Source organism: Monodelphis domestica, chromosome 2 (assembly GCF_027887165.1).
Source record: "Monodelphis domestica isolate mMonDom1 chromosome 2, mMonDom1.pri, whole genome shotgun sequence".
NCBI classification, from domain to species: domain Eukaryota; kingdom Metazoa; phylum Chordata; class Mammalia; order Didelphimorphia; family Didelphidae; genus Monodelphis; species Monodelphis domestica.
Genome location: NC_077228.1, coordinates 145,640,601 through 145,667,719, shown reverse-complemented (window position 1 = coordinate 145,667,719; position 27,119 = coordinate 145,640,601). Strand labels below are relative to the sequence as shown.

Below are 27,119 nucleotides of genomic sequence, written 5' to 3'. Positions count from 1 at the left end.
GCGCTATTGTCAACAAATTGTGCTTTGCTTCCTCGTCCTCTTCCAAACTCTGCCCAATCATTCCATCACTGGATGCATCCTCCTTTGTTTTGAAGCTCTTTTCATGTGACACATTTCACATATGAGGAAGAAAGTTTACGTGACAAAGTCAAACTCCAGGAACATCAGAGGAAAAAGATAAATGAACAAAGCATAGGACCTTGTTCTTCTAATGCAGCTGAGCTGAGGAGGACAGAGTCTCAAATAATATTTCTTGTAAGCCAGGCACAGCTGGTATTTTATGATCAATATTTGCTAACGGGATCATCTTTATGAGATATTTTGTGCTTTGGGAACATAAACGGTTATTTTCTCTTTACGCAAAAAGGCAGTTGTTTCTATTTGGTGAGCCATAGCCAAAGGCCATGTTGATGCAAAATTATGTTTTGAACTAATGGCTATCTTGAGCAGCAACCCTAAAAATTCAGGTCCAAAAAGAGACCCTCAGGAGTCTGGATTTTCTAAATAGTTGTTGCTAACATGGAGGAAAAGAAGAGCACTGAATTTCAAATAAAGAGATACGGATTTGTCTAGAAGGTCTGACAGTGACTAGCTATGTTCATCTCCTGGTTAAGTCTGGGTAACACTCTAAGCCTCAGTTTCTTCAACTGCAAAAATAGAAGATAATTATAAATTAGGAGACTGTACTAAGAGACATATTTTGTAAATTTTCAAATGCTGCTGTTATTGTTTAGTTGTTTTTGTCATGCTCACATATCATGACCACATTTGGGGTTTTCTCAGCAGATACTGGAGTGGTTTGCCATTTTCTTCTCCAGTTTATTTTACAGTGAGGAAACTAAGGCAAAGGGGAATAAATGATTTGCCCATGGTCACATAACCAGTAAGTATCTGAGGCCATATTTGAACTGACTTCAGGGCCAGCATTCTATCTACTGAGCCACCTAACTGCCCTTTCGAGTAGAGCTGCCCTGCTCTATCTACAATGTGCCAGGACCATAAATTTTAAGCTAGAGGAAACCTCAGGGGCCATCTAATCCAACCCAATTATTTTACAGATAAGGAAACTGAGGCCCATGAAGGTTAGGTGATTTGCCCACAATCAAACATACAGAGAGGCTTGCTATTTTCTTCTTGATTTGGATTAAGACAAGTCACAAGAGTGACTTGCCCAGAGTCACACAGCTAATAAATTTCTGAAGCTAGAACTCAGGTCTTCCTGACTCCAGGCCTGGCACTCTACCCACTGTACCACCTAGTTGTATAAATGTGTTATTAAAAACATGTGATTAATAATACTAGTTACAAGTACAGGTGTTGATCTTGCAATGTAGATGCCATCAGCATATTCTATTTGGAGTGTTTCATTACATTGATATTTCTTTTTTATTCTACTTTAATTTGATATTTTCTTCAATTAACATCCATCTGTACAATATTTCATGCTGAACGTGCAGTTGGTCTGTCTCACTGATGTGTGAACCACCAACAAATGTAATTGTGAATGCCATCCAATTATGGATGGTTTATCAAGCCTTATATTGACTCGTTTGGGGGGCAGATGGAGTATAATTTTGTTGATAGTATTGAGACTATCTGCAATTAGACACAATCACAATGTAAGTAATTTTAAAATATATTAAAATGTATTGTTGATGTATTATTACATTGGCAGAAGTGTAGTTACTTTCAGCTTGTATATTCCCTCAGTGTCATCTATTTGCATGAACTCAAAATATAGTTTGTGAGTGTCAAATGAACAGACTATAATAAGAACAATAGCTAGCATTTATGTGGCACTTTAAGATTTGCAAAGAACTTAACAAATATCTCAATTTATCCTCAGCAGCCATGCACGGTGGTAGTATTATTATATCTGTTTTACAGGTGAGGAAATTGAGGCAGACAAAGATTAAGTGATTTTGCCCAAGGTTATACAAGGAATAAATGTTTGAGGCTGGATTTGAATGCAAGTCTTCCTACTCCAGGCTGGCACTATAGTCATAGCATTGCCTAGCTGTTTATAAAAAGAACCCCCAAACTACAAATCTATCTCTGACAATTAGATGAGGACAAAAATATATCCAATTCACTTTTTTTTTTGGAGTTTAAGAGAATTCAATTCAAACATCTCATGCAACTGTGGAATTTGAAAGGGACTTCAGACATCATTTAATCAATCCATTCATTTTACAGATGAGGAAAATTAGATTTAGGAAAGTAAAGGGATTCACACAAGTTCACAGTGAGGTGAAGACAGAGCCAAGATTAGAAACCAGGTCTCTTGGATGCCAAGGCTGAGTGAGCTCTTTCCCTTTTGCAGCACTTGTTGTCTTGAGATCTTTTTGTATGAATCAAGTTTGTTTCCCAGAACTGTACTAAACCATGAACAAATTCAAATTTCACAAACATTTATAAATAGCTCCTATGTGCTAGATTCTGGGGATACCAAAACAATATGACTGCCTATTTGCAAATAACTGGATGGGAAATACATGTACAGACATAAATAAATACGAAGTAAATTCAAGAAAGAATGCTAATAATTAGTTGGATTTGGGAAAGGCCTAGCAGAGGAGGTAGAAACTGATCTGTACTTTGAAGGAAGCAAGAGATTCTATGAGGCAGAAGTGAGAAGGGAGATGCATTCCTGACGTGGGGAAACCACTATTTCAAAGAAATGTAGGCAAAAAATAAATGACAAACTCTTAAATCTGGCTATCTGACACACTAAAGGCTTTTTTAATGTCAAATATTTTAACCCATCCCTCTAATTTTGGGAAAAAAATACTGAAAATCTCAATCCAATCTCTAATAATAGGGGGAGAAAGCAAAGGAGAGAAAAACAGAATTGGAAAAAAACTTTGCCTAAATATTTTTTTCCTGAAAAATCAATAGTAGCAGCTATGGAATTATAAGTCTGAGTTCATACCCCTGACATTTATTACCTGTATGACTTTAGGTAAATCACTTCATTTCTCTGGTTCTCAATTTCCTCATTTTCAAAATGAAGGAGTTGGGCTGGGGGGGGAGGGGGTCTTTATCATTCCCTCTTTTGAGATATTTTGAGAATTTATCCTTCAACATCCTCAAAACTGTGTCACCCCTAGCAAAGATCTCCTCTGTGAACACTTGTTTTATTTACCTGCTTTTTCCATGTTTATTCTCTAATACAATTTCTACCTTCTTTTGGAAGCACAGTCAAGATGGTGGCATGTGGTGACCTCTCTATTCTCACTGGTGGAAAGATTGTTATAAAAATATTTTAAGGTCATCTGTTTGTTGTTCTCCTTCTTGCTTTCCCCTTACATGCCCCTGGGATGCCTTTGTTTAGTGAGATCTCATGCAAAGCTTTCTTTAGACTGTTTTTCCCCCTTCCACTTTTTACTACTTAATAAGGTGATACAACTCTCCCCATAATATTTTACAAATGAGTTTATCCTCTAAACCTATTTGTCCTTGGCTTCCAAATCTCTCCATTTGCCAACTATGTCAAATGTTTGTTGACTCATATGTTTTCAGGATACATTGGTGCCCCTTTTACAGTAATTTATTTACATCAATAAAAATTCTATGTGAAATTATTAGTATTGCTGTCCTGTCTTCCATTTTTATTTATTTCTGTCCAATGAGAGTTGTTATATGCAATATTTTCTCATTTTTATTTTTCTAACTCTATTTATTTTTATCTTCATTCTAAATTGTTAGTTTGTCTTCAGACATACAGTTGTTTCAAGAATTATTCCCATATTTCCATATGGGGTCTATTTTCTGTCTATTAAACTATAATCAATTTCATTTTTGTGATGTTTAAGATGACCAGCTTTTTACAATTTTTTAAAAGTATTAATGATACATAGGTATAAGGCTTCTGTTTGGCCTCTTTCATTCCTTATTCTTAAACTATATTTTTCAAAATGCTTCCCCCCATTCTTACTCTGTTCAAGCTTTACATTGAAGTCAATTTAATTTGTAGTCTTATTATCATAATAAGATCTTCTCTCTGACTCGGTGAATAAAAATAATAATAATTTAATATTATTATACTGTTACCCAATGTCTCATGCCCAGTAAAGAACAGAGCCAGTACTCAAACCTAGGGCTCTGACTCTGAGTTCTTTGTACTCTTCACTGCTTCTCCATCTTTACCTCTTTATCTCTCTCACCCTCTGCCTCTTTACTCTCTATGTCTCTTTGTTTCTGTATCTCTCTGTCTGTTTTTCTCTTCCTAAGGTATGGTGCATGGACTACAATTATTTTCATAGCAGTCTTCTTGCCAACATTTTTCATGAGAACAAACATCTCATGAAATGGTTTTCTCATTGACTTTGGGCTCATAATAAAGTCAACGTGCCCATTCCCATGTCTGTGTCTCTAAAGAGAATCTGAGTCATCCTTCCACTTAACTATAACTTCCTTTTGTCTGGTTTTGTTTATAGCAACAATGTCATGACTTCATTCCTCAAGTAGTGTGACTATTTGTTGTTCATTAGACAAAGATTTCACACATAGAGTACCATTAGTTAAGTGAATAGAAGATGATCAAAAAATTGATTCTTAGCACCCTCTGTCTCTTTTTTTTTGCCACTGACACAATCAATACACATGTAAACAGGGAAGAGGAGCCAGTGCTACAAAGGAGTGAAGTTTCTTTTGATTTTTTCTTTGGTTCCAGTTTGTAACCCATTTTCTTTAAATTCGATTTTTTTCTAAATGAATAATGTTAAATATGAGTGGTGAACTTAAGGGAAAAATAAATAAAAAGTGAAGCACAAACAGGAATATAACTCCCAGGAATAATTATCTATTTTTAAAAGTGTCCAACAAAGTCTCTATTACTGACTCCTCTGTATTCATATTTCTTTCAAATTATCAACTAGAAATTTATCCTCTTCCTTCATAGGAAAAAAAAATACATCTATGTCTTCATTCTGCACTTCTAAGTCATCATGCATCAAAGAGGCCCAGCTCTATCTTATTCTTCCTTTCATATATGCTTATTTTTAATTAATGCTCCTAGGCCTTTAGGGTGCTGTTGACAATTAAATACATATTTAATGATTGAAAAATGCCAGACATCCAAGAACATGAGAAGCTAAATCACAGGGAATGGGGACTAATAAAAGGAATAACTAATCAGCCTTTTTAAAAAATGAGCTATGGCATACATGTGTGTTTATATATATATATATATATGTATGTATATGTTATAGTAATTTTTTTTCTTCAGATGTGAAAATAGCATAAAGGAGAGATAATCCATTAAAAATGTTCCCACATAAAAACTCCACCCACTAATATTTGCAGTTTTGACAGTTATTTAAGTGTACTTTTAAAGATTTTACACAATTGAATTCTTTGTTCATTTCTTAAACAATATATGTTTTATTGTTTCAGAAGAAACTTGTAGCAGAAGGGAAAAAATGGATCTGGAGACAGAACTCTGGATTTGAGTCCTAGCTCTGCTCTTTATTAGTTGTGGGACTGAGTAACTCACTAAAAAAGAGTAATAATTAGTAATAATAATATTTATATAGTACTTTAGGGTTTGGAAGTGCTTTATATAGGTTATCTCATTTGACCTTCATAACAACCCTATAAGTGCTATTATCATACCCAGGCGCTGGGAAAAGTCAAATGACTTGCTCAGAGTCACACAGTCAGTAAGTGTCTGAAGCAGAATTTGAGTTCAGATCTTCTTGACTCCCAGTCCCATACTCAGTCCACCATGTCACCTTACCTTAACTATAAAATCAGAATAGTGAAGCACGTATATAGTAAGTGTTATGCCTTCTAGTGGCAAATTTATGGGAGGACAGTCCAGTATAGTGAAACCATGGAGGCTCTGGAGTTAGAGGCCCTATGTTCAAAGGTCAAGCTCTTCCAGTTACTGGCTGTGTGATCTTGGGTCAGGCATTCGACTTCTCTTAATCTCATTTTCCTCATCTGTAAAGTGAAAGTGATGGATTAAATGACCTATAAGTTTCCTTCCCTGTGCCATGACAAAAATTGCAAAGAATGGACAAGCATAGATGGTTTCAATCTATTCCACTGGATTTGCATGACAAAATCATGGATTCATTTGAGAATTGGTTATGAGTTTTTCTTATAAGGTTTAAATCCCTGGAAATGTTGCCAAACCTCGATAAGGTTACTACAATAACCACATGCCCATAGTATTTAGAAGGATGCCTTCAATTGAACCCATTGGCTATAGTCCTAGTTGGCAGTCCAAGCAGGGAGCCTTGTAACTGGAGGTGCCACCAGTCCATCATGTCCCCACAAAGAGAGACTTCTTATATGTGTGTAGGCAGAAAACAAGGGATAAAGGTGAAATATAAAGTGATAACTCAATTAACATGCTATCTGGGAAATAATCTGTTGTATAATTGAGCAGCTTTCTCTGTCATCCATAATTTTGTAACATTGAAACAAACAATAAAAAGTTGGTTGTTTTTTTTTTTTTAATTTTACTCATAAGTGTTGAGTATGACTGACTTTACTTATAATCCATATAGAAAATACCTTGGAAGATGGCTTCTATTTGTCTCTGGTAAGTAGTGTTGACACTGGATACAACTATAAAGCTCTGAAGCTTATCTTTAAAGTTTACTGACATTTTCTTTGCTGTTCTATTTCCTACTCCATTCCTTCCCCTCCTTCATGCCCTCAGTGCCTATAGTTTTGTCATGCCTCCTCCATCCCCATCAAAAGAGTAAGATTTGATTTGATTTACATTTGTTGGTAGATTGACCTATTACATTTTAGTTGAACGAATATAAAATATCAATCCTTGGGTAAATTTAACCAACATTTCCCACCAGAAGAAATTGGTAATATTTAGCCTGGAGAAAAGAAAATTGTCTATGTGGACTCCCTCTCTCATACCTATTATCAAATATTTGAAGAACTATTCAAAGGAAGAAGGAGTAAACTTATTCTATTTAAGACCAAAAATGAAGACTAAGATTAACAGCTAGAAGTTACACAGAATCATATTTTGAAGTAGTAACAATTAGAGTTCTCTAAAAATTATGTCAGAAACTGGATTCCAATGCCTCACCCCTTTGTTGGAGATGCTATATAAATAATGATCGTTTCAGGTAAGGGTTATACAGGATTACTTCAAAGGTCCCTTTCAACTCTTCTTGAATTTTTAAAATTTAAACCTCATCTCTAATTGTAGAATAAAAGGCATCAACTCCATTTCAAGGAGTTTCAGGTATCGGCAAACCATGAGGCAACCTGACAAAATGGGTAAAAAATTAGGATAGGCCCCCAGAGTCAGGAACACTGTAGGTTTGAATTGTACCTCAGACACTTGCTAGCTGTATGATTTGCTAGGTATATCATGAGACTTCTCTGAACATCAACTTTTCATCTGTAAAATGGGGTGTCATAAGAGTACATGCCTCCTTGGTCTATCATGAGGATGAAATTAGATAATGCATGTAAAAACTTTGTAAACATTGAAAAGAGATATAAATATGAGGTAAAAAAAGAAATTTGGTTGGCAGATGGTCAAATACATATTTAATGAATGACATGCATATTCCAGAGCTCAGTTCCTAAAAATAAATAAATAAAACTACCTTTAACTATTTAAACTCAAAGGTATATACTACATACACTCACACACTATAAAAGCTTATACTAAAATAGGTAAATCTGATTTAGTACTTTTAAAATGTTCCCATTGTGAAATGCCTTGGCACTGTTTTAAGATGATGGAGGGGGAAAAAAAAGATGATGGAGGGGAAGGGCACCTTTTTAGTCTCCATACACTTCAGACCCAATCTCTGGCAAGGCCCCTCCCTCTGAGTCTTCCCTTTCCTCTTAAGTCCTCATCTCTACCCTCCCTGCTTGATCACAATTTGGGCTGCTACTCCCATTTCTCCTAAAATTATGCACTCTTTTTCCTTCCTTTCACTTTATGACTCTTCCCCATTCACATTTTGTTTCATGGTACCATTTTGGTTAGTAGCTTATGATAATTTTCTATGATAGTCCCTCCCTCATCTGCCATCTTGAAACATTTCTATTCCTACCCTAGTGTCCCTACCATGGTTAGTTTCCAATGATGGTATCCTTTGAATGCATCCTTTATTTTAGAAAGGTACTTTAGCAGTCAAAAAAGCACTAAACTTTGAGAAAAGGTGAGTTTTAGTTTCAGCCAACTCATTAACTGGCTGGGTGAGGCAAGGCAAATTGTTGAACTCTTCTGGCCTTCAGTTTCTTCATCTGCAAAATGGAGATTATTGACAATCAGAGTTGGAAGAGGACTAATTGTCACTGGGTCTAACCAGTATCTGAACAGTAATCCTCTTTAAAATATCCCTAATCATGCGATCAAATTAAAAACCCCCAGCAGAAAACCAAACTAGAAATCCTAAAAATTAAGGGAGAAATTAATAAAATCGAAAGTGATAGAACTATTGATTTAGTAAATAAGACAAGAAGCTGGCACTTTGAAAAAACAAACAAAATAGACAAAGTATTGGTCAATCTAATTAAAAAAAGGAAGGAAGAAAAGCAAATTAACAGCATTAAAGATGAAAAGGGGGACAGCACCTCTGATGAAGAGGAAATTAAGGCAATCATTAGAAATTACTTTGCCCAATTATATGGCAATAAATACACCAATTTAGGAGATATGGATGAATATATACAAAAATACAAACTACCTAGACTAACAGAAGAGGAAATAGAATTCTTAAATAATCCCATATCAGAAAATGAAATCCAACAAGCCATCAAAGAACTTCCTAAGAAAAAATCCCCAGGGCCTGATGGATTCACCAGTGAATTCTATCAAACATTCAGAGAACAGTTAATCCCAATACTATACAAACTATTTGACATAATAAGCAAAGAGGGAGTTCTACCAAACTCCTTTTACGACACAAACATGGTACTGATTCCAAAACCAGGCAGGTCAAAAACAGAGAAAGAAAACTATAGACCAATCTCCCTAATGAATATAGATGCAAAAATCTTAAATAGGATACTAGCAAAAAGACTCCAGCAAGTGATCAGAAGGATCATTCACCATGATCAAGTAGGATTTATACCAGGGATGCAGGGCTGGTTCAACATTAGGAAAACCATCCACATAATTGACCACATCAACAAGCAAACCAGCAAGAACCACATGATTATCTCAATAGACGCAGAAAAAGCATTTGATAAAATACAACACCCATTCCTATTAAAAACACTAGAAAGCATAGGAATAGAAGGGTCATTCCTAAAAATAATAAACAGTATATATCTAAAACCATCAGCTAATATCATCTGCAATGGGGATAAACTAGATGCATTCCCAATAAGATCAGGAGTGAAACAAGGATGTCCATTATCACCTCTACTATTTGACATTGTACTAGAAACACTAGCAGTAGCAATTAGAGAAGAAAAAGGAATTGAAGGCATCAAAATAGGCAAGGAGGAGACCAAGTTATCACTCTTTGCAGATGACATGATGGTCTACTTAAAGAATCCTAGAGATTCAACCAAAAAGATAATTGAAATAATCAACAACTTTAGCAAAGTTGCAGGATACAAAATAAACCCACATAAATCATCAGCTTTTCTATATATCTCCAACACAGCTCAGCAGCAAGAACTAGAAAGAGAAATCCCATTCAAAATCACCTTAGACAAAATAAAATACCTAGGAATCTACCTCCCGAGACAAACACAGGAACTATATGAACACAACTACAAAACACTCTCCACACAACTAAAACTAGACTTGAGCAATTGGAAAAACATTAACTGCTCATGGATAGGACGAGCCAATATAATAAAAATGACCATCCTACCCAAACTTATTTATCTATTTAGTGCCATACCCATTGAACTACCAAAATACTTCTTCACTGATTTAGAAAAAACCATAACAAAGTTCATTTGGAAGAACAAAAGATCAAGGATATCCAGGGAAATAATGAAAAAAAACCACATATGATGGGGGCCTTGCAGTCCCTGACCTTAAACTATATTACAAAGCAGCAGTCATCAAAACAATTTGGTACTGGCTAAGAAACAGAAAGGAAGATCAGTGGAATAGACTGGGGGAAAGAGACCTCAGCAAGACAGTATACGATAAACTCAAAGATCCCAGCTTTTGGGACAAAAATACACTATTCGATAAAAACTGCTGGGAAAATTGGAAGACAGTGTGGGAGAGACTAGGAATAGATCAACACCTCACACCCTACACCAAGATAAATTCAAAATGGGTGAGTGACTTAAACATAAAGAAGGAAACCATAAGTAAATTGGGTAAACACAGAATAGTATACATGTCAGACCTTTGGGAGGGGAAAGGCTTTAAAACCAAGCAAGACATAGAAAGAATCACAAAATGTAAAATAAATAATTTTGACTACATCAAACTAAAAAGCTTTTGTACAAACAAAACCAATGTAACTAAAATCAGAAGGGAAACAACAAATTGGGAAAAAATCTTCATAGAAACCTCTGACAAAGGTTTAATTACTCATATTTATAAAGAACTAAATCAATTGTACAAAAAATCAAGCCATTCTCCAATTGATAAATGGGCAAGGGACATGGATAGGCAGTTCTCAGATAAAGAAATCAAAACTATTAATAAGCACATGAAGAAGTGTTCTAAATCTCTTATAATCAGAGAGATGCAAATAAAAACAACTCTGAGGTATCACCTCACACCTAGCAGATTGGCTAACATAACAGCAAAGGAAAGTAATGAATGCTGGAGGGGATGTGGCAAAGTAGGTACATTAATTCATTGCTGGTGGAGTTGTGAACTGATCCAACCATTCTGGAGGGCAATTTGGAACTATGCCCAAGGGGCGACAAAAGAATACCTACCCTTTGATCCAGCCATAGCACTGCTGGGTCTGTACCCCAAAGAGATAATGGACAAAAAGACTTGTACAAGAATATTCATAGCTGCGCTCTTTGTGGTGGCCAAAAACTGGAAAACGAGGGGATGCTCATCAATTGGGGAATGGCTGAACAAATTGTGGTATATGTTGGTGATGGAATACTATTGAGCTAAAAGGAATAATAAAGTGGAGGAGTTCCATGGAGACTGGAACAACCTCCAGGAAGTGATGCAGAGCGAGAGGAGCAGAACCAGGAGAACATTGTACACAGAGACTAATACACTGTGGTATAATCGAACGTAATGGACTTCTCCATTAGTGGCGGTGTAATGTCCCTGAACAATTTGCAGGGATCTAGGAGAAAAAAACACTATTCATAAGCAAAGGATAAACTATGGGAGTGGAAACACCGAGGAAAAGCAACTGCCTGAATACAGCGGTTGAGGGGACATGACAGAGGAGAGACTCTAAATGAACACTCTAATGCAAATATTATCAACATGGCAATGGGTTCAAATCAAGAAAATATGTAATGCCCAGTGGATTTGCACGTCGGCTATGGGGCGTGGGGGGTGGGGGGAGGAAAAGAAAATGATCTATGTCTTTAATGAATAATGCTTGGAAATGATCAAATAAAATATAATTTAAAAAATATCCCTAATCATTGATAATCTGATCTCAGCTTGAAGACATCTAGAGATGAAAGACCTCCTTCAGAATTCTTCTCCCCAGTGTTGAGAAGGGTCCACCTTCTTCTTTAAGTTCATGGGATGATCAATTTGAAATAGTTCTCCTTTTAAAAGGAAACTTTTATTTGGGGGCAGATTTCCTGTTGTAGTTCTTAACTCTGTTCCAGGCATTCTCTTCCTCCTCCTCCTCTGAACTTTTCTCTAGAGCAGTATATTTCTAGGATACCAAACTCCCTCTCTGAGTTTTCCCCTCAAATGAGTCTCTAATTTAGACCTTTTTTCTGAGCTGCTTAAAACATGTTAACTGACCCTTTTTATAACAGAAGCCACTCTTGACAAAACTCAATTCATTTCAATTAACTCCTATATCTTAAGCCGATGAATCATTTTGCAAGTTAGTTTTGTAAAGTTCCAGGGTTAATATGATACAGAAAAAAAATATATATATACAACTATTTTAACAATAAGATTTATTTCATTTTTTATATTTCCTATTTTTGACAATTTAAATCTTATTTCTTATTTTAACAATTATATTTCTTATTTTTGTTTTTCTTTATGCCAACACTTAAATTAGACCACTGCATTCACAAGAATCAAAAGCATTCAGTCAATGGAGTCAGTTCAATGAGACAGTCATTCTAAATTAGTTATTTTGCAAAACAAAAACAAAAACAAAAATTGGTGGATTTTTTGATATCCTCCCCCTTCTACTTTTTAATTCATTTTTCTATTGATTTTGAGAGGAGAGAGATGATTTATATAGACTCAGTCTCAAAGAACCCAGAAAATCCAGGAAAGTAATGGTGCTAAAGATAGTGGCAAAGATCTGGAAAATAATCTGAGATTTTAACAAACTCTTGATGGCCTTTGAACAAAATCAATGCTAAATGCATGAAACCTTAACTTCTTGTGAGCTGAGCTCCTAATTATAGGGCCTTCATTCAATTTTCTTTCAATTCAATAAGTAGTTATTAACATCTCACTATGCACTAGCTACCATGTAAGGCACCTGAGTCACAAAGACACACCAATCTCCAAGAATTTACTTTCTGTTGTGTCAACAGACACAAATTAAAAGAAAAAATAGGAAAAGTATACAACATCAGTGCAGGGTAATTTTAGGGTAAAGGGAGAGTGTTAAGTTCAGGGAGGAAATCAGGAAAGGTCTTGTGTAGTTGCTGATATTTCAAATGAACTTAGAAGGGTGCTGGGGATTTTAAAAGGGAAGGGTAAAGACAGAGAGCATTCCAAGCATGGGGGATGTAGAGTAAATGTAAAGGTGGGAAGGGAGATAGAATATTCTATACTGAGAGAGAAAAGTAGGTCATGTTGGCTGAAATAGCACTGGCTATTTCAGAGATGAGGGGATGCTAATGTGAAATCAGACTAGAAAGCCAGGTTGGAACAAGATTATGAAGGGCATTAAATGGCAGCAGAAGAGTATGCATTTGATTCCAGAGGCATTAGGAGGCTACTTAAGCTTACTAAGTAAAGAATTATTAAAAATATGCAACAACAAAATTGAATTCATGGAATTAAATAAATGGGTCATGTTTAATGTTATTTGTATAGCTGATTGTGTGACAGTTAACAATAAAGTATCAACAAAGATAGTAACTGGACATCCAAAAAGGGAATAATAAAAGTAGCTTCTAACTCACTTAGATAGCATATTTTTAGAGAATATAAAATGTTTCCTTTCTTAGAGCAGATTTATGGTTTAAAAAAACAACAACAACAAAAAGCCAACAAAAAAGCAACTATAGATGGTGAGATGATCCTAGATGAGAGGAAGTGGGTGTAATGAATCAGGCAATCAACAATTAAGAAATTAAGAAAATCAATAAAATGAAATTCAAGGATATCAGGATATCATTGATGCTGACACTACAAGGTATGTCAATGGAATGAAAATTCTTTAATATGCCCCAAAGCCTATGTTTGGTATTATTATGACTCCAAATGGTGAAAAAAAGTTCTCTGGGTCACCCATATGATTTAGAGAGTGATGATACCTGGGTAATAGTTGTAAAGAAAGTATGTCTTCATAAAGAAAAGCAGACCCAGGATAAACCAAATGAAGATAGTGAAAAGCATTAAAATCAAGGAGAGGAGGGAGAGACTGCATGTGGGAGGCTCAGACAACAGAATAAATACACAGAACCAAAGAGAGGAGGTACCAAGATTTTTGTTATCTGAGTTTTGGGGCCAATAGTTGAAAATAGGTTGTGATAGAACTGAGAGTGTAAGGTTTTACTCTATATCCAAGAAAGGAAAGGGCCTGCCTGGTTTTTCCAGTAAGAAGCTATGAGTAAGAAATACAAATTGGGCCTGAGTATGGAAATGGGGTAAATGATCCACAAGGATTTATTAAAGCATCTGTGATGTGCCAAGCATTGTGCTAAGCTGGGGATAAGAATCAAAAGTGAAATACTCTTTGTACTTAAAGAATTTACAATCCAGCTAGGGAAGATTAAATATATTTATATATATATATATAAATATAAAGTACATACAAAGTCCATGAAAAAATACAAAGTGATTTTGGATGTAGTTGAAGGGCAGGGGTAGAGAGTAGCCTTTAAGCTAAGTGAGGAGGGAGTACATTCCTGGCATGGAGGACCAGCAATCAAGAAATATTTCAATCTTTCAATAAGCACTCATTAAGTGCCTGCTATGTACCAGACACCGTGTTAAGTGAAAAATGAATGGAGAAGGGTTTGGAGTGTTGTGTATGAGGTATGGTGAGAAGGCCTTTTTGGGCTGGATTTTATTATGAAGTGGGCTAAGTGTTGAATAAGGCTGAAAAAATAGGTTGGGGCCAGTTCGTGAGAAGCTTCAAAGGCCAGAGGAGTTTTTATTGACTCTTTGAAGTCATAAGGAGCCACTGGAATTTTTTGAGTACAGGAGTGACATCTTAAGATCTCTGCTTTAAGAGTATCGCTTTGGTCTCGGTTGTTGCTGTAGATGAACTGAAGTACGGTGATATCTGAAGCAAGAAAAGCAATGATCTTACCACTTCAATAGAACAGGAGAGAGGTAAAAAGGGCCTCTATGAAGATGGTTATGTGAGTGGAAAAAAAGGGATGATGTGGGAGATACTGTGGAGGTACAAATTTAAAGTTGTCAATTGACTGGCTATCAATTAGGTGTGAGAATGAGGAGTCAAGGGTTGCAAAACTGGGTGACTAGAGGAAATAGAAATGTGAAAGGTCAGAATCTGGGCAAATTCCAAGGGAGAGATAATGAACTCCATTTGGGGCAAAAGTTGTATCAGATTCCATTGAGATGTTTGGTTCAAAAATGTTGGAGGGGGCAGCTGGGTGGCTCAGTGGATTGAAATTCAGGCCTAGAGATGGGAGGTCCTGGGTTCAATATGGCCTCAGACACTTCCCAGCTGGGGACTTTGGGCAATTCATTTAACCCCTAATGCCTACCCCTTACCACTCTTCTTCCTTAGAATCAATAAAGGTAGAAAGTAAGGGTTAAAAAAAAAGTCAAAGGACAGTAAAAGAAAAAAAAAAGGAATGTGTTTGTGGGGTGAGGGAACAGTTCAGGGTAGCACCACTGTCATAGGGATAGGAAGAAAACATTTATCAAATGCCTATTACGTGCTAACCACTGTGCTAAGCCCTTTATAAATATTGTCTCACTTGATCCTCACAATAATCCTGGGAGGTAAGTGCTAGTATCATCCTTTTTAACAGTTAATGAAATTGAGGCAGACAAAATTTAAGTGATTTTGCCTAAAAGTGCTACAAAGCTAAAAACTGTCTGAGGTCACATCTGAACTCAAGTCTTCCTGGCTCCAGATCCACATCTAGCTGACTCTATGGGATCAGAAGACAAAGCAGGGGGAAAAAATACAAGACCACCCTATAACAGAGAGAACTGTGCTAGTTGATTGGGAGATTCAAAGTTCAATAAAAAATTGTTCCAGTCTTTAAATAGCTGACAACCTAGGAGGTGGTAGGTAAGCATCAATCCAGAAGCTTCCTCAGTATTTCAAGGATCTGTGGGATCTCATCAATGTGGGTACTCCTGCCACCAATGCAGACTGCAATTCCTCTACAATTTAGTAGATAAGCTTTAAGAATGTCTGTGACCAAAAAATGTATCACTGCAGCAGACTGGTGATGGGTCTCTCTGAATTTAAGCTGGCTGTTCCTACAGCCATTCACTAAGCTTTTCCAGATTAGAAATATCTGCCAAGGCCTGAACTTTTCAGATAAAGCTTTTGCACCCCTGGGAGACTTCAGTGCCACACTGAAATACCACAATATGATTCTGGTGGACTTAGAGTTTAGTAGGAGACAAAACACCAAAACACTAACCCAGACAGCTATAATCTACAATGAGGCATAAGAACAACAGGGAGTTGCAGAATAAGGTCCACATGAGGTCTGAGTGGGAAAGTGATCCCCAAATGGAGGCATAAGTAAGGACACCCTGGAAGAGGTATTATTTGCATTTGGCTTTAGAGTCTCAGTAGGAATTTAATGGGTAAAAAAGAGGAAGCCAGTGTCAGTAAAGAAACAGTAGATAGATCAGGAAGAAAGGACTTATTTTATTTTATAATAATGATTATATTAAAACTGAGGACACAAGAACAAGTGTGTAGGCAGATAGGAAGGTGTCCGTGGCAAGGGAGACATTGAAGATTCATGCCTGAGAGGAGACATTGGAGCAAAGTTATGAAGAAAGCAGGAAAGAATGGGAGGAAGGATTGGTTAAAGGGTAAGTATAGTGAGTAAGTATAACTCTTCCTCAGTACCTGGAGAAAAGGAAGGACAATGATACAGAGAAGGGTTGAAGAACAAAGTAGAGGAACTGAGGGAATTCACAATAGTATATTCTCAATCTAAACCTAAAGAAGCAGACTATATGATTCATGATTAGCTGTTAAGTATAGCTGTACAGCAAAGGGAGAAAAGAAAATGTTTGGTACAATAGTAGAGAATGAGATAAGGAATAGTTACAGGCATTGTAGGAAGATTGTCAAGGAAGTAACAAGGGCCAACTGAGGTTATTTATCATTGATTTATGGTGAGTGAAATCAATTTAATTTCCCAGTAAAACTCAGCAGCTCTGGAGCTAGGGTGGAGAAATTAGATGATGAAAGTTACCCAGGGTCTAGAATCCACAAGTTGAGAACATAGGGGTAATGTATTATAGGGCGGAAGCTAGCAAAGCTTTGAAATTTCATGGTATCAGATGAAGAAATCAAAACTATGAATAATCACACGAAAAACTGTTCTAAATCCCTCCTGATTAAGGTACCACTTTACACCTAGCAGATTGACCAATATGGCAGCAAAGGAAAGGTATAAATGTTGGAGGGGATGTGACAAAATTGGGACACTAATACACTGCTGGTGGAGTTGTGAATTAATCCAACCATTCTGGAAGGCAAGTTGGAATTATATGCAAAGGGCTATAAAGAATACCGGTTCTTTGATCCAGCCATACCACTGTTGGGTTTATACCCCAAAGAGATAATAAGGAAAAAGACTTGTACAAGAATATTCATAGCTGCGCTCTTTGTGGTGGCAAAAAAAAAAAAATTGGAAAATGAGGGGATGCCCTTCAACTGGAGAATGGCTGAACAAACTGTGGTATCTGATGGTAATGAAATACTATATTGCAGAAAGGAATAATGAACTGGAGGATTTCTATGTGAATGGGAAGACCTCCAAGAACTGATGCAGAGCAAAAGGAGCAGAACTAGGAGACCATTGTACACAGAGACTGATACACTGTGGCACAATCAAATGTAAAAGACTTTTCTACTAGCAGCAATGCAATGATCCAGGACAATCCAGAGGAACTTATGAGAAAGAACACTATCCACATCCAGAGAAAGAACTGTGGGAGCAGAAACACAGAAAAAAAATATGATCAATCGAATGATCTGATAGAGATATAACTGGGGTTTTGTCGTTAAAAGATCACTCTATTACAAATATGAATAATATGGAAATAGGTTTTGAACAATGATACATGTAAAACCCAGTAGAATTGCTTGTCAGCTCTGGGAGGGGGGAGGGAGAGGGGGAATAAAAATAATAAATCATATAACCATGGAAAATATTCTAAATAAATTATTATTTTTTAAAGCAGCTCTGAGGTACCACCTCACACCTAGCAGATTGTCCAAAATGGCAATAAAGGAAAATAGTAAATTCTGGAGGGGATGTGGCAAAATTGGGACAATAATACATTGCTGGTGGAGTTGTGAATTGATCCAACCATTCTGGAAGGCAATTTGGAATTATACCCAAAGGGCCTTAAAAGAATGCATGCCCTTTGATCCAGAAATATCACTACTAGGTTTGTACCCCAAAGAAATAATTTAAAATGGCTGTACAAACAAACATAGCCATACTCTTTGTGGTGGCAAAAAATTGGAAAATGAGGGGGTGTCTCTTGATTGGGGAATAGCTGAACAAATTCCATGTAACCATGGAAAATATTTTAAAAGAAATATTTGAAAATTAAAGAAAAATATTTTCAAAAAGAAATACTAAGGAAAAGCAAAAAAAGAAAAAAGAAAAGAAAAGGGGGGGGGATGGTATATGCCCTCAAAGAGTTCAAAGAACATCTTCCTAGTACTTGAGAAATAGGGTTATGGAAAGAAATTTAATTTGGATATTGATTGTGACACTGAACTAAATATATAAGAATCGCACCAAGTAACAACTCCTACATGCATCAGTTTTGTTTTCTGTTAAATGGTGATAGTTCTGCCATTAGTAAATCCCTCAGAAAGTTGCTTGCAAAAATCCTAACAGATTATATAGATAAAATTCTTCAAATCCGAAGGAACCACATAATTATCAGACATTATTGGAATATTGGTAATAAAAATGTTTGTAAATCATTTAAAAAATGGTATCCAAGCTCAAAATGAATATAAATTAAGCCTGTGAGTGTCAGGAAGATGGACCTAGAAGACAAGATAGATCACTGGACCCAAGATCACAATCAAAATGAAGTGTAACTTTAGTACATTTAGTACATAGAAAAGGGAGAGGTAGAGATTATAGTTGGATAGAATTCCAAAGATGTAGATCTTGGAGGCAACACAATTCTGAAAGATAGCTAAGTCCAAGTCATGACTATTTTCCTTTGTGGCTGAACTATGGAAGTGAGAAGATTACTCTGTATCAGTATTCTATATTGGTCTAATTTACAGTTAATGTATTTGTTCCTGTAACTGCCCGAATCATGGTTTTGGTCTTTGAACTTAGTGCAGAAATTTAGCTGATTGTAATGAGATAAGTTTAGAAATCCAGTTCTCCTGTAATCATTGTTCTGTTCTTCCCTCAAGAAAATCTGTTGTCCTCAGGGAATGCAGGTGGACATCAGGGATTACAGACTAATATCTTTATAACACCAAACCATCCTTTAAGGATGTCTGGTTGGCCATCCATAAGAAGCTAGCCCACTATCTCTAACTTTGAAGGTTTGAGTTTTAGATTCAAACAATAAATCTTTCTTATTCATAGTAGGAAAAAAGGGGTGGGGTTGTTATTAGACCCTCATTTTCAACTTCTAGCCAATCATATTGTCCCTGGTGCCTCAGGTATGTAATGTCATTCTGTCTTCAACTCCATGATATCACCAACTCTAAAACCAATTATATTTTTACCCTCCTAACTTGTTCTGTTCTTTGTTCTATATTCCCCAAAACTATAAAAGAGTAGCTATTGTTCTGTTTGGTAGTCTTTTGGTTAAATGAAGCAGCCACTAACTATTGGCAGGTAGTGTCTCTGTTAACAAATTATTATCTTGCTCACAGAGAACTTGCCTCAGTCTACCTTTCACTGAATTTCATTTTTGACAATAGTGATATGGAGATCTTTGAAATTAAAGAAGTTGATAAATTATGTAGTCAGTTGTCAGAGGGCTCTCACAACATGATTTGAAATTTCCTGATGGGATGAGATGAAGTTAAAAAGAAGACTGTAAGCCTCACATTAAAGTTACCATGAACATTAGGAGAATGATATGGGGATTGGTATATGATAATTGCAAAGATGAAAAAGAGGATAGCATAAATGGATTGCCTGGATCTTGAAGGAGAACGGACCATTGAAATGTGGTGATGGAAAAAGAGGCCTAGAAAACAAAATAGGAAACAAGAAGGGTGCTCATGGACCTAAGATTTATCCAGAATAGAAGAAAAGATGACCACAACTAGAGATGGTTATATGGAATAGGTGTGATCATACAGGAGTGTCTTAAAAGCAAAGAGGTAAAGGAAATACACATTGAAAAGTTCAAGGTTGTACAGGAGTTTGTTAACAATAAAGTAGAAGCTCCAAAGGGAATAGTAGAGTATGCTTAATGATGGGGAAACTGATTGGAATGGGAATGGGAAGAAAAAGAATGATATAAAAAAAGAGTGGTGAGCATTCTGAAAGAGGTATTATGGGAAAGCCAATAGTTACACATGCATAACTAAAATTAAGGAGTCAGTATATCAGGAAGTAGGTTAATGTGGCATACTTTATCCAATGACAAAATTCAGCAAGTTACACCCATGGGTTAAAAATAGAACTTAAGATTCTGGTGTTTTGATATAAATCCATGAAGTTTTTCTTGAGATGTACTTCAGTCTTTTCCTTACTAAGGTCAGGAAGTATGGTATTGCCATCACTATGGAAATGTATATGTAACCTCTCTATACCCAAGATTTGGTTGAGATGGGATCCTATTTTAATAAAACCCACCCTTGTGATATTAAATTGGATCCAAACATTATCTGAGCCATAACGTCTAGCTTACCAAACATTACCCTTTTATAATATGATTTCATTCTTGTAGGTCAGTAGCACAAAACATGATAGAATACCTCTAATCATATTAGAGAATACAAAAACTGGGCTGTTTTTCATTTCTGTGTTTCATCATACAAGTAAATGTGATAATGTGTTATCCATGCATTTGTGACTGGAACTTTTCTCTGGAAGAAAATTCAAGAGTGAAAACAATCACAAACAATTATAAATGTAAGAGAAAAGTAATTTCATGCAACAGCAGTTTGTAGTTTGTTGGGACATGACTTGTTTTTTCAATGTAGACCTTTGCTAAAACAAATCATTATGACTCTTCTCATATCTCTTAATTTCTTAAAAATAAGAGAAGACTACTGAAATTATATTAGAAGACAACAAAAAAGTTACTGACCTTATATTTCTAAAACAGTACTTGAAATAAAAAGGCAATGCCTGACTAAAATAACATGCCAATATGGAAAGGTGCTGAGACTAGGTAATAGACTTCATTTCTGTTGTCCCAGGACCATGCTACCTAGCTTTGGAGAAGTTAGCCGCAAGGTGATGAATTTTTCTCCTGCGATATCTCAAAATTATTAAGTCATAGAAATGTTGCAATCTGCAGTAGTGGAGAGTGTTCTCACACCAATTAAGTTATAGATCCTTAGACTACATAAAGATCTATTGTCATAGAAATATAGATTCGTGCATACATGCGCTTGCAACATCCTTATGGAAAAAAGGCATAGTATATGCATATCTTTTCTGAATATTGAATATTTGAAAAGAAGACTCTTAGGCTTGTGTGATTTGGGTTTGATCTTGCCTCAGGGCAGGATGGTTGCCCAAAATGCCTCTTACTATCTTTCTAACTTAATGAGAACCATGGATGTGTCATTTAATTTGAATAACTTTGAATTAACTGATCATTTTTAAGACACTCCCAAATCTCATTTCAACAACCAGTATTTGAAAATATCTTGTAAGAAAAAGCTGTAAATTTGTGGAAGCAAAGGGGAAGTCAGGCTGAAGAGCATGACCCTGTAAAATTTACTAGGGCATACTTTGCAATAGTCAGTATTCCTTGACTGTTAACATAGGCTTGTTCAAGATAATAAGGCTTCCAAAGGCATTGTCAAGGATATAGCTATCGCCGACTTTGTGACACAATATCATCACTCCACATCTCTTTGGTGTACCTTGTGCCTTGATGCTTTCAGAAGTTTACAATATAGATCACTCCTCAAGGCTCCAATCAGTTACTCAAATCACAGAGGAATAGAAACATAGACACAAGGTAAAAGACTTCCTGAGGTTACCGCGTTCTTTCAAACAAAGGACTCCTGGTTCTTTTACTCTACCTCCTGGCAACAAAGTGGGTTGTGCCATATGTGGGGCAATTTAGGAGCAATGGGCCAGAAATCTGACTAGCTGTGCATTTAGAAACTGGCTAAAGGCAGCTCTGGAGAGGAAGAGAGGGGTGAGTGCTCTCATCAGGGTTACTGGCAACAGCTGCTGCCTTCCTGCCTGGCTTTGATGATTGCTGTAACAATTGCTTCCCACATCTGTTCATGGGCCTTGCCCTAAGCACATCAGACACAGATAGGAGTCCCCTTTCCTGTCCACTACATCACCATAAAAGTGCAATATCAGGGAGTAGCTATCTGATTCTCCCCTTTAGTCAATAGCTTACTGAAGCAGACTAAAACAAGGCACTTCTACATGCACTCAGACAAGCATTGGCCAATTTGGTCAGTCATATCAACTGGTATTTATACTGAATTGACTGGCTTTCAGAAAAAAATTGATTAGTCACTTTAGTTAAAATGGTCAATTTAATAGCATCACCTAAAACAATAATAATAAATTCATTTATGAAACACTTTAAACTTGCCAAAATTTACTCTTCACAATGTCCTTGCAAGTATATGAGTGTATATATGCATACAAACACAGTGTATATACACTGTATGTGTGTACATGTGTATATCTTCTAATTTAAAGTTATAACCAGAATTGAAGTATTTTGCTTTAGAAACCCAGAGGCTGGCTCTTGCTCTTCTGGATTAAAATGAATCAGTCTGGGTTCAGTATTTGTATGTTTGTTTATTCATTCATTTATTGACTGTATAGTCTATAGCTTGAATAATAATAACATTGAACTAAGAACCACAGATTTAAAGCTAGAAGAGTCTTATGGGATCATCTAGTTCAACTCCCTCATTTTACATATGGAGAAACTGAGGATCAGAGAAGTTAAATGACTTATCCAAGGCTGCACAGATGCTAGAGGCCAGATTTGAACCCAGGTCTTCTGATTCCAAATATAATAAGTGCTTGGACGGGCATCTCCTAATCTAAAGTCATAAAAAGTATCACAGAATCACAGAATTGGAAGTGACCAGAGAGTGTATGAGGTATCCCAAAAGTCTAATGTAGATTTAATGGCTTTAAACTGCACGAAGATTTTTGGGATACAGTAAAGTCATAACCCAAGCTCCTTATTTTTATAACATGAAAAAACTGAGGCTTGGGTGATTAAAGGCTTTGTACAATGGCCAGTTAGTAGTAGATCTGGGACAAAAACTAAGATCTCTTGACTTTCACTTCATTGGATTTTCTGCTATACAATGCTGCAATGTCTAGAGTACTGGTCCTGAAGTCAGGAAGATTTGAATTGAAAGCCAATCTGACATTAGCTGTATGACCCTGAACAAGTCCCTTAACCTCAATTTGTCTCAGTTTCCTCCTCTCTAAAATAGCTATCATAATGGCATCCACCTCCTAGGATCGTTGCAAGGGCAAAATGAGATCATAACTGTGAAATACTTTGTAAACATTAAAGCACTATATAAATATTATTATTCTAATTGTTATTATTAATACTAGTTATTAGTTATTAATTATTAATACTAGTTTAGCATTGCTGAACTGTAGCATGACTGTCAATACTAGAGATTCTTCTTCCTTACCCTACCTACCCCATTCTGCAAACAGGGGGCATAATTCATGGATTTTTTCTCAAAGACTGAAATCCCTAGCTATTGCTGAGAACTTGTTCAGTTCTACAACCACCAGTGACTTATCTGCAATGATTTAGGTAATCTCTTCACTTCCCTGCCTCAACCTCCCACTTCCCCTCCACCCTTACCCTATTTAAATTTGGGTTAGGGTGGCAATCAAAAGCTTGATTCTATGCAGCTAGGTGGCTAAGATTCAGAGCCAAGCCTAGAGATAGGAGATCCTGGGTTCAAATCTTACCTCAGACACTTCCTGGCAATGACCTTGGTCAAGTCTTGGATACATGGTATTAATTCTAGACAGAAAGTAACATTAAAAAAAAAACAAACTTTTGTGGAAGAGGCATGAAGGAAGAGAGAGAATTTTCATGCATGCAAGACAGAAAGCTGGGGACATCACACCTTGAACCAAGTGCCCTTAAAAACAGTGCAGACTGAAGATAAAACTATGCCTTGTGTTTTCATTATATCTGATTATAACTCTAGGGTGGTCAACTGAGTTAGGGGAAGATAAAAAGAGGTACTGAAATTCTAGGACAAATGAAGAAAAAAGAAGAATGTGATAGTTAACTAATATAGAGCTTATTTACTATGAACTAGTCCCTATGCTAAATAATTATCTTGATTCTTAAAATAACCCTGGGAGGTAGGAGCTATTATTACAGTTGAGAAAACTGAGGCAAACCGGTTAAGTGCCTTATCCAAAGAGGCCAAATCTAAAGAGTCCTGCTGACTCCAGTCCCAAGGTGCTCCCTAAATGCCCAAAGAAAAATTAAAAAGGGCAACTGATGATGTTTGATGAAGCCCTCCAATAATAGCCCCTTGCTCCCTTTACTACAGCCACAGAATTGGGGCTAGAAATGAACAAAAATGTTAAGAGAAATGGAGGGGGAACTTCCATAACTACTAAAATGGTCATGGCTCTGAGGCACCTATTTTGGCAGCCTTCACTCATGGTGTCCTTTGTAAGAAACTATACTAAATGTCTAAAGACAGCCTGACAGGTATTTTGAATTACTCTAAAGAAGAGAGGTTGATAGTTACGTGGGAATCTTTCTATAGCTTTCTAGGTATACACACACTACCAATCTCACAAGCTTTAATTATTTGTAGAAATCATTATTTGATTATATTAAAATATTACTTGATATATTAAACAATATTATTTAGTATTTATTAATAATAAAATAACCTTTGATATTGCAATCAATTATATGATTAAAGTTATGATTTACAAGGTATTTCTTCAGCTTCATAAATGAAGTATAACTAGCGATGGCTAGTTTTTTATACTAGATTATCTAGATAGATAGATATTATAGATACTAGATATATACTAGATATACTAAATACTAGAATTACTGAATATACCTGAGCATTAGCTGTTTTGTATAAAAGAAAATAATTTCCCATTATTATAACACTCATTGGTTCTCTACATCCTGCAATGATAAAAACAGTAGTGAATTATTAATACTGTTTTAGAATATTGACACCTGTCCTGAAAGGCAGAAAAAGAACTATAAAGCCTGGAAAATACATATTGAGGTTCCTCTCATCATGCAAAAATGCAATTCCTTTTACAGCTCTAGTGAAATGAAGCCTTCATTCATTCAAAATATAAAATCTCAAAATTGTTGTTGTTGTTTTTTTTTTTGTATTTTCTTTAAGGTTAAGCAATATAAGAAAATGTTGCATTGACATTCAAGTTCTCCTTCGAAGAAGACCACCACGGATTCCACAGGACTGTTACCTGCATATCTTCATTGGCATCTGATTCATTCACCTAATTACTTTATAATTTCCCTTTGGGCTTTAATGATATGAAACTGACATGGAAGAAAATAGAACAAGAGTAGCCAAGATAAAGCTGGCAACAAGAATCTGAATGAAACTGATTTCTAAAGAACCACTTGGAGATTTTATAACAGGCAAAAAGTAATATGAATCCATCACTTGCTAACTCAGTATTTCACTTCTAATTCTGGGGAAAGCACTATTTGGGTTCATGCCCCCACCCAAAATGCAAATCACATTTTAAAAATCTCTTACATATTTACACCCTTCACTTTTTTTTCCAAAGAGAGAAAAATGGATCTCTTAAGTGTATTTAGGGAAACCAGGGGGATGTGAGGGCAAAGAAATGAACTGATGAGCCTGCAGGTATTGTCAAGAGAAGTTTACAGAAAAGGAGCTAGAGAGCCAGAGATTTGGGAATGAATGAAATATAGATGCTGTGGATTAGGGCCATGGCACGGAGAAGTATGAACGAGGTCATGGTCATCTGAAGGGTGGGAAGCGAAGAGACTGGGCGAAATGAGGGCAAGCTGTTTGTAGTCATGAGGCCTGAGGTCAGATGGGAAGGAAAATCTGAGAGGATGAATGACTGCGAGAGCTGTAAAAAGTGATGTGGGGCTAAGTAGGTGAAAGGGAATGAGTGGATTATTTGACGAGTAATCAGAGACAAGGAAATGGTCCAAAGGGAGGGAAAGGGAAGTTTGTAATGGAAAAGAGGAGCGTTTTCTCCTTCCATCCCAACTCACCGAAGAGAGTGTTGCTAAACCCGTCCCATGCGCAGCCCACCGAGTCCCAGACCCAGCCGCTCCTGAGGCACGACACAAAAGTAAAGGTGACTCCAAAGAGGGACACGAGCAGGTCATTGAAACTGATATTCACCAAGAAGAGGTGAGTTGGGGTGCGGAGCCGCTGGAACTTATAGTAAAGGACAAGCACCAGCAAATTGTTGCACAAGCCCAACAGCCCGATGGTGGCGATCAACAGCGCTAGCAGCTCGTAGGTCCCGGGACTGAAAAGGGGCGCTTGGCGAGGGCTCCCCTCTGGCCCGGGCTCCCCAGTAACCCCAGTGCCACTGGCTCCTCCTGCTCTGCCGCTGCCCCAGTACCCGCCACCGCCATCGTCGCTACTGTTGTCGGAGTACATGGCTAGGAAACTGGCGGTCCTAGGAGCAAGTGCTTCCAGCTGCTGCCAGCACCCTGGGCGCGGTTCCGGCTCGGGCTCCAGCTCCTGAGCGCACTGGGGCCATAGTGAGTTGAAGCTGCAGCAGCAGCAGCAGCAGCAGCCGCCGCCGCTGCCGCCGCGCCGCTCCCACGAGAGGCGCCAATGAGAGTGGGAGAAGAGGCAGTCAACCCACTCTCCCCCAGATCTGGCTCTAGGAAGCCTCCCCATCCCCCATCCTAACCCCTATCTGTTTGTGTGTGTGTGTGTGTGTTGCGCATTTGCGCGCGAAGAGAGAAAAAGGAGGAAAAAGAAAGCTGCTTTTTCAAAAATGTGGCAGGCATAATCCACTTTACCCACGTCTTCCTCCTTCCTGAGGACATCACGACACTTCTTACTATGTGCCTGATGCCTAGTAAGACCTTAATAAATTTTCTGTCTCTCTGTCCCTGTCGCTCTGGCTCTCTCTTTCTCTCTGTCCATACATCTGTCTGTTATCTGTCAACTCTATTATTTCTTTCCTTCTTATCATCTACCTCTAAGTCTCTATCATATACCATTATGCTTTCCTTTTTATGACACTCATCTGAACAGGCTAACCAGTTTTCTTCCTGAATCCTAACCACCATTCCATCATTCAAACAAACAAATGAGAGCAGGGAGAGTGGTGGTGACAATTTACCATTTACTAGTAGGGAAAATAAATTAAAATGTTACAGGACCATTGTGGCCATTTTTGATGCCACCGCTAACAAGGTGAGGTCTTCCTCATTTCAGTATACTAATGTGTAAAAT

General features: G+C 36.9%; 1 protein-coding gene across 2 annotated transcripts in view; it reads right to left on the bottom strand.

Annotated features, from left to right (window-relative positions):
* Positions 1-26,731, bottom strand: part of OPN3 (opsin 3) — a 70,354-nt gene extending 43,623 nt beyond the window's left edge. Inside the window, exon 1 of one of the 2 annotated variants that reach the window (XM_001377887.4) lies at positions 25,913-26,731. In XM_001377887.4, coding sequence (XP_001377924.1) covers positions 25,913-26,555 — 643 coding nt within the window. In that variant the 5' untranslated portion in view covers positions 26,556-26,731. The remainder of the gene's footprint in view (positions 1-25,912) is intronic. The other variant, XM_016430230.2, reaches the window with a different exon arrangement.
* Positions 26,732-27,119: the final 388 nt, after the last annotated feature.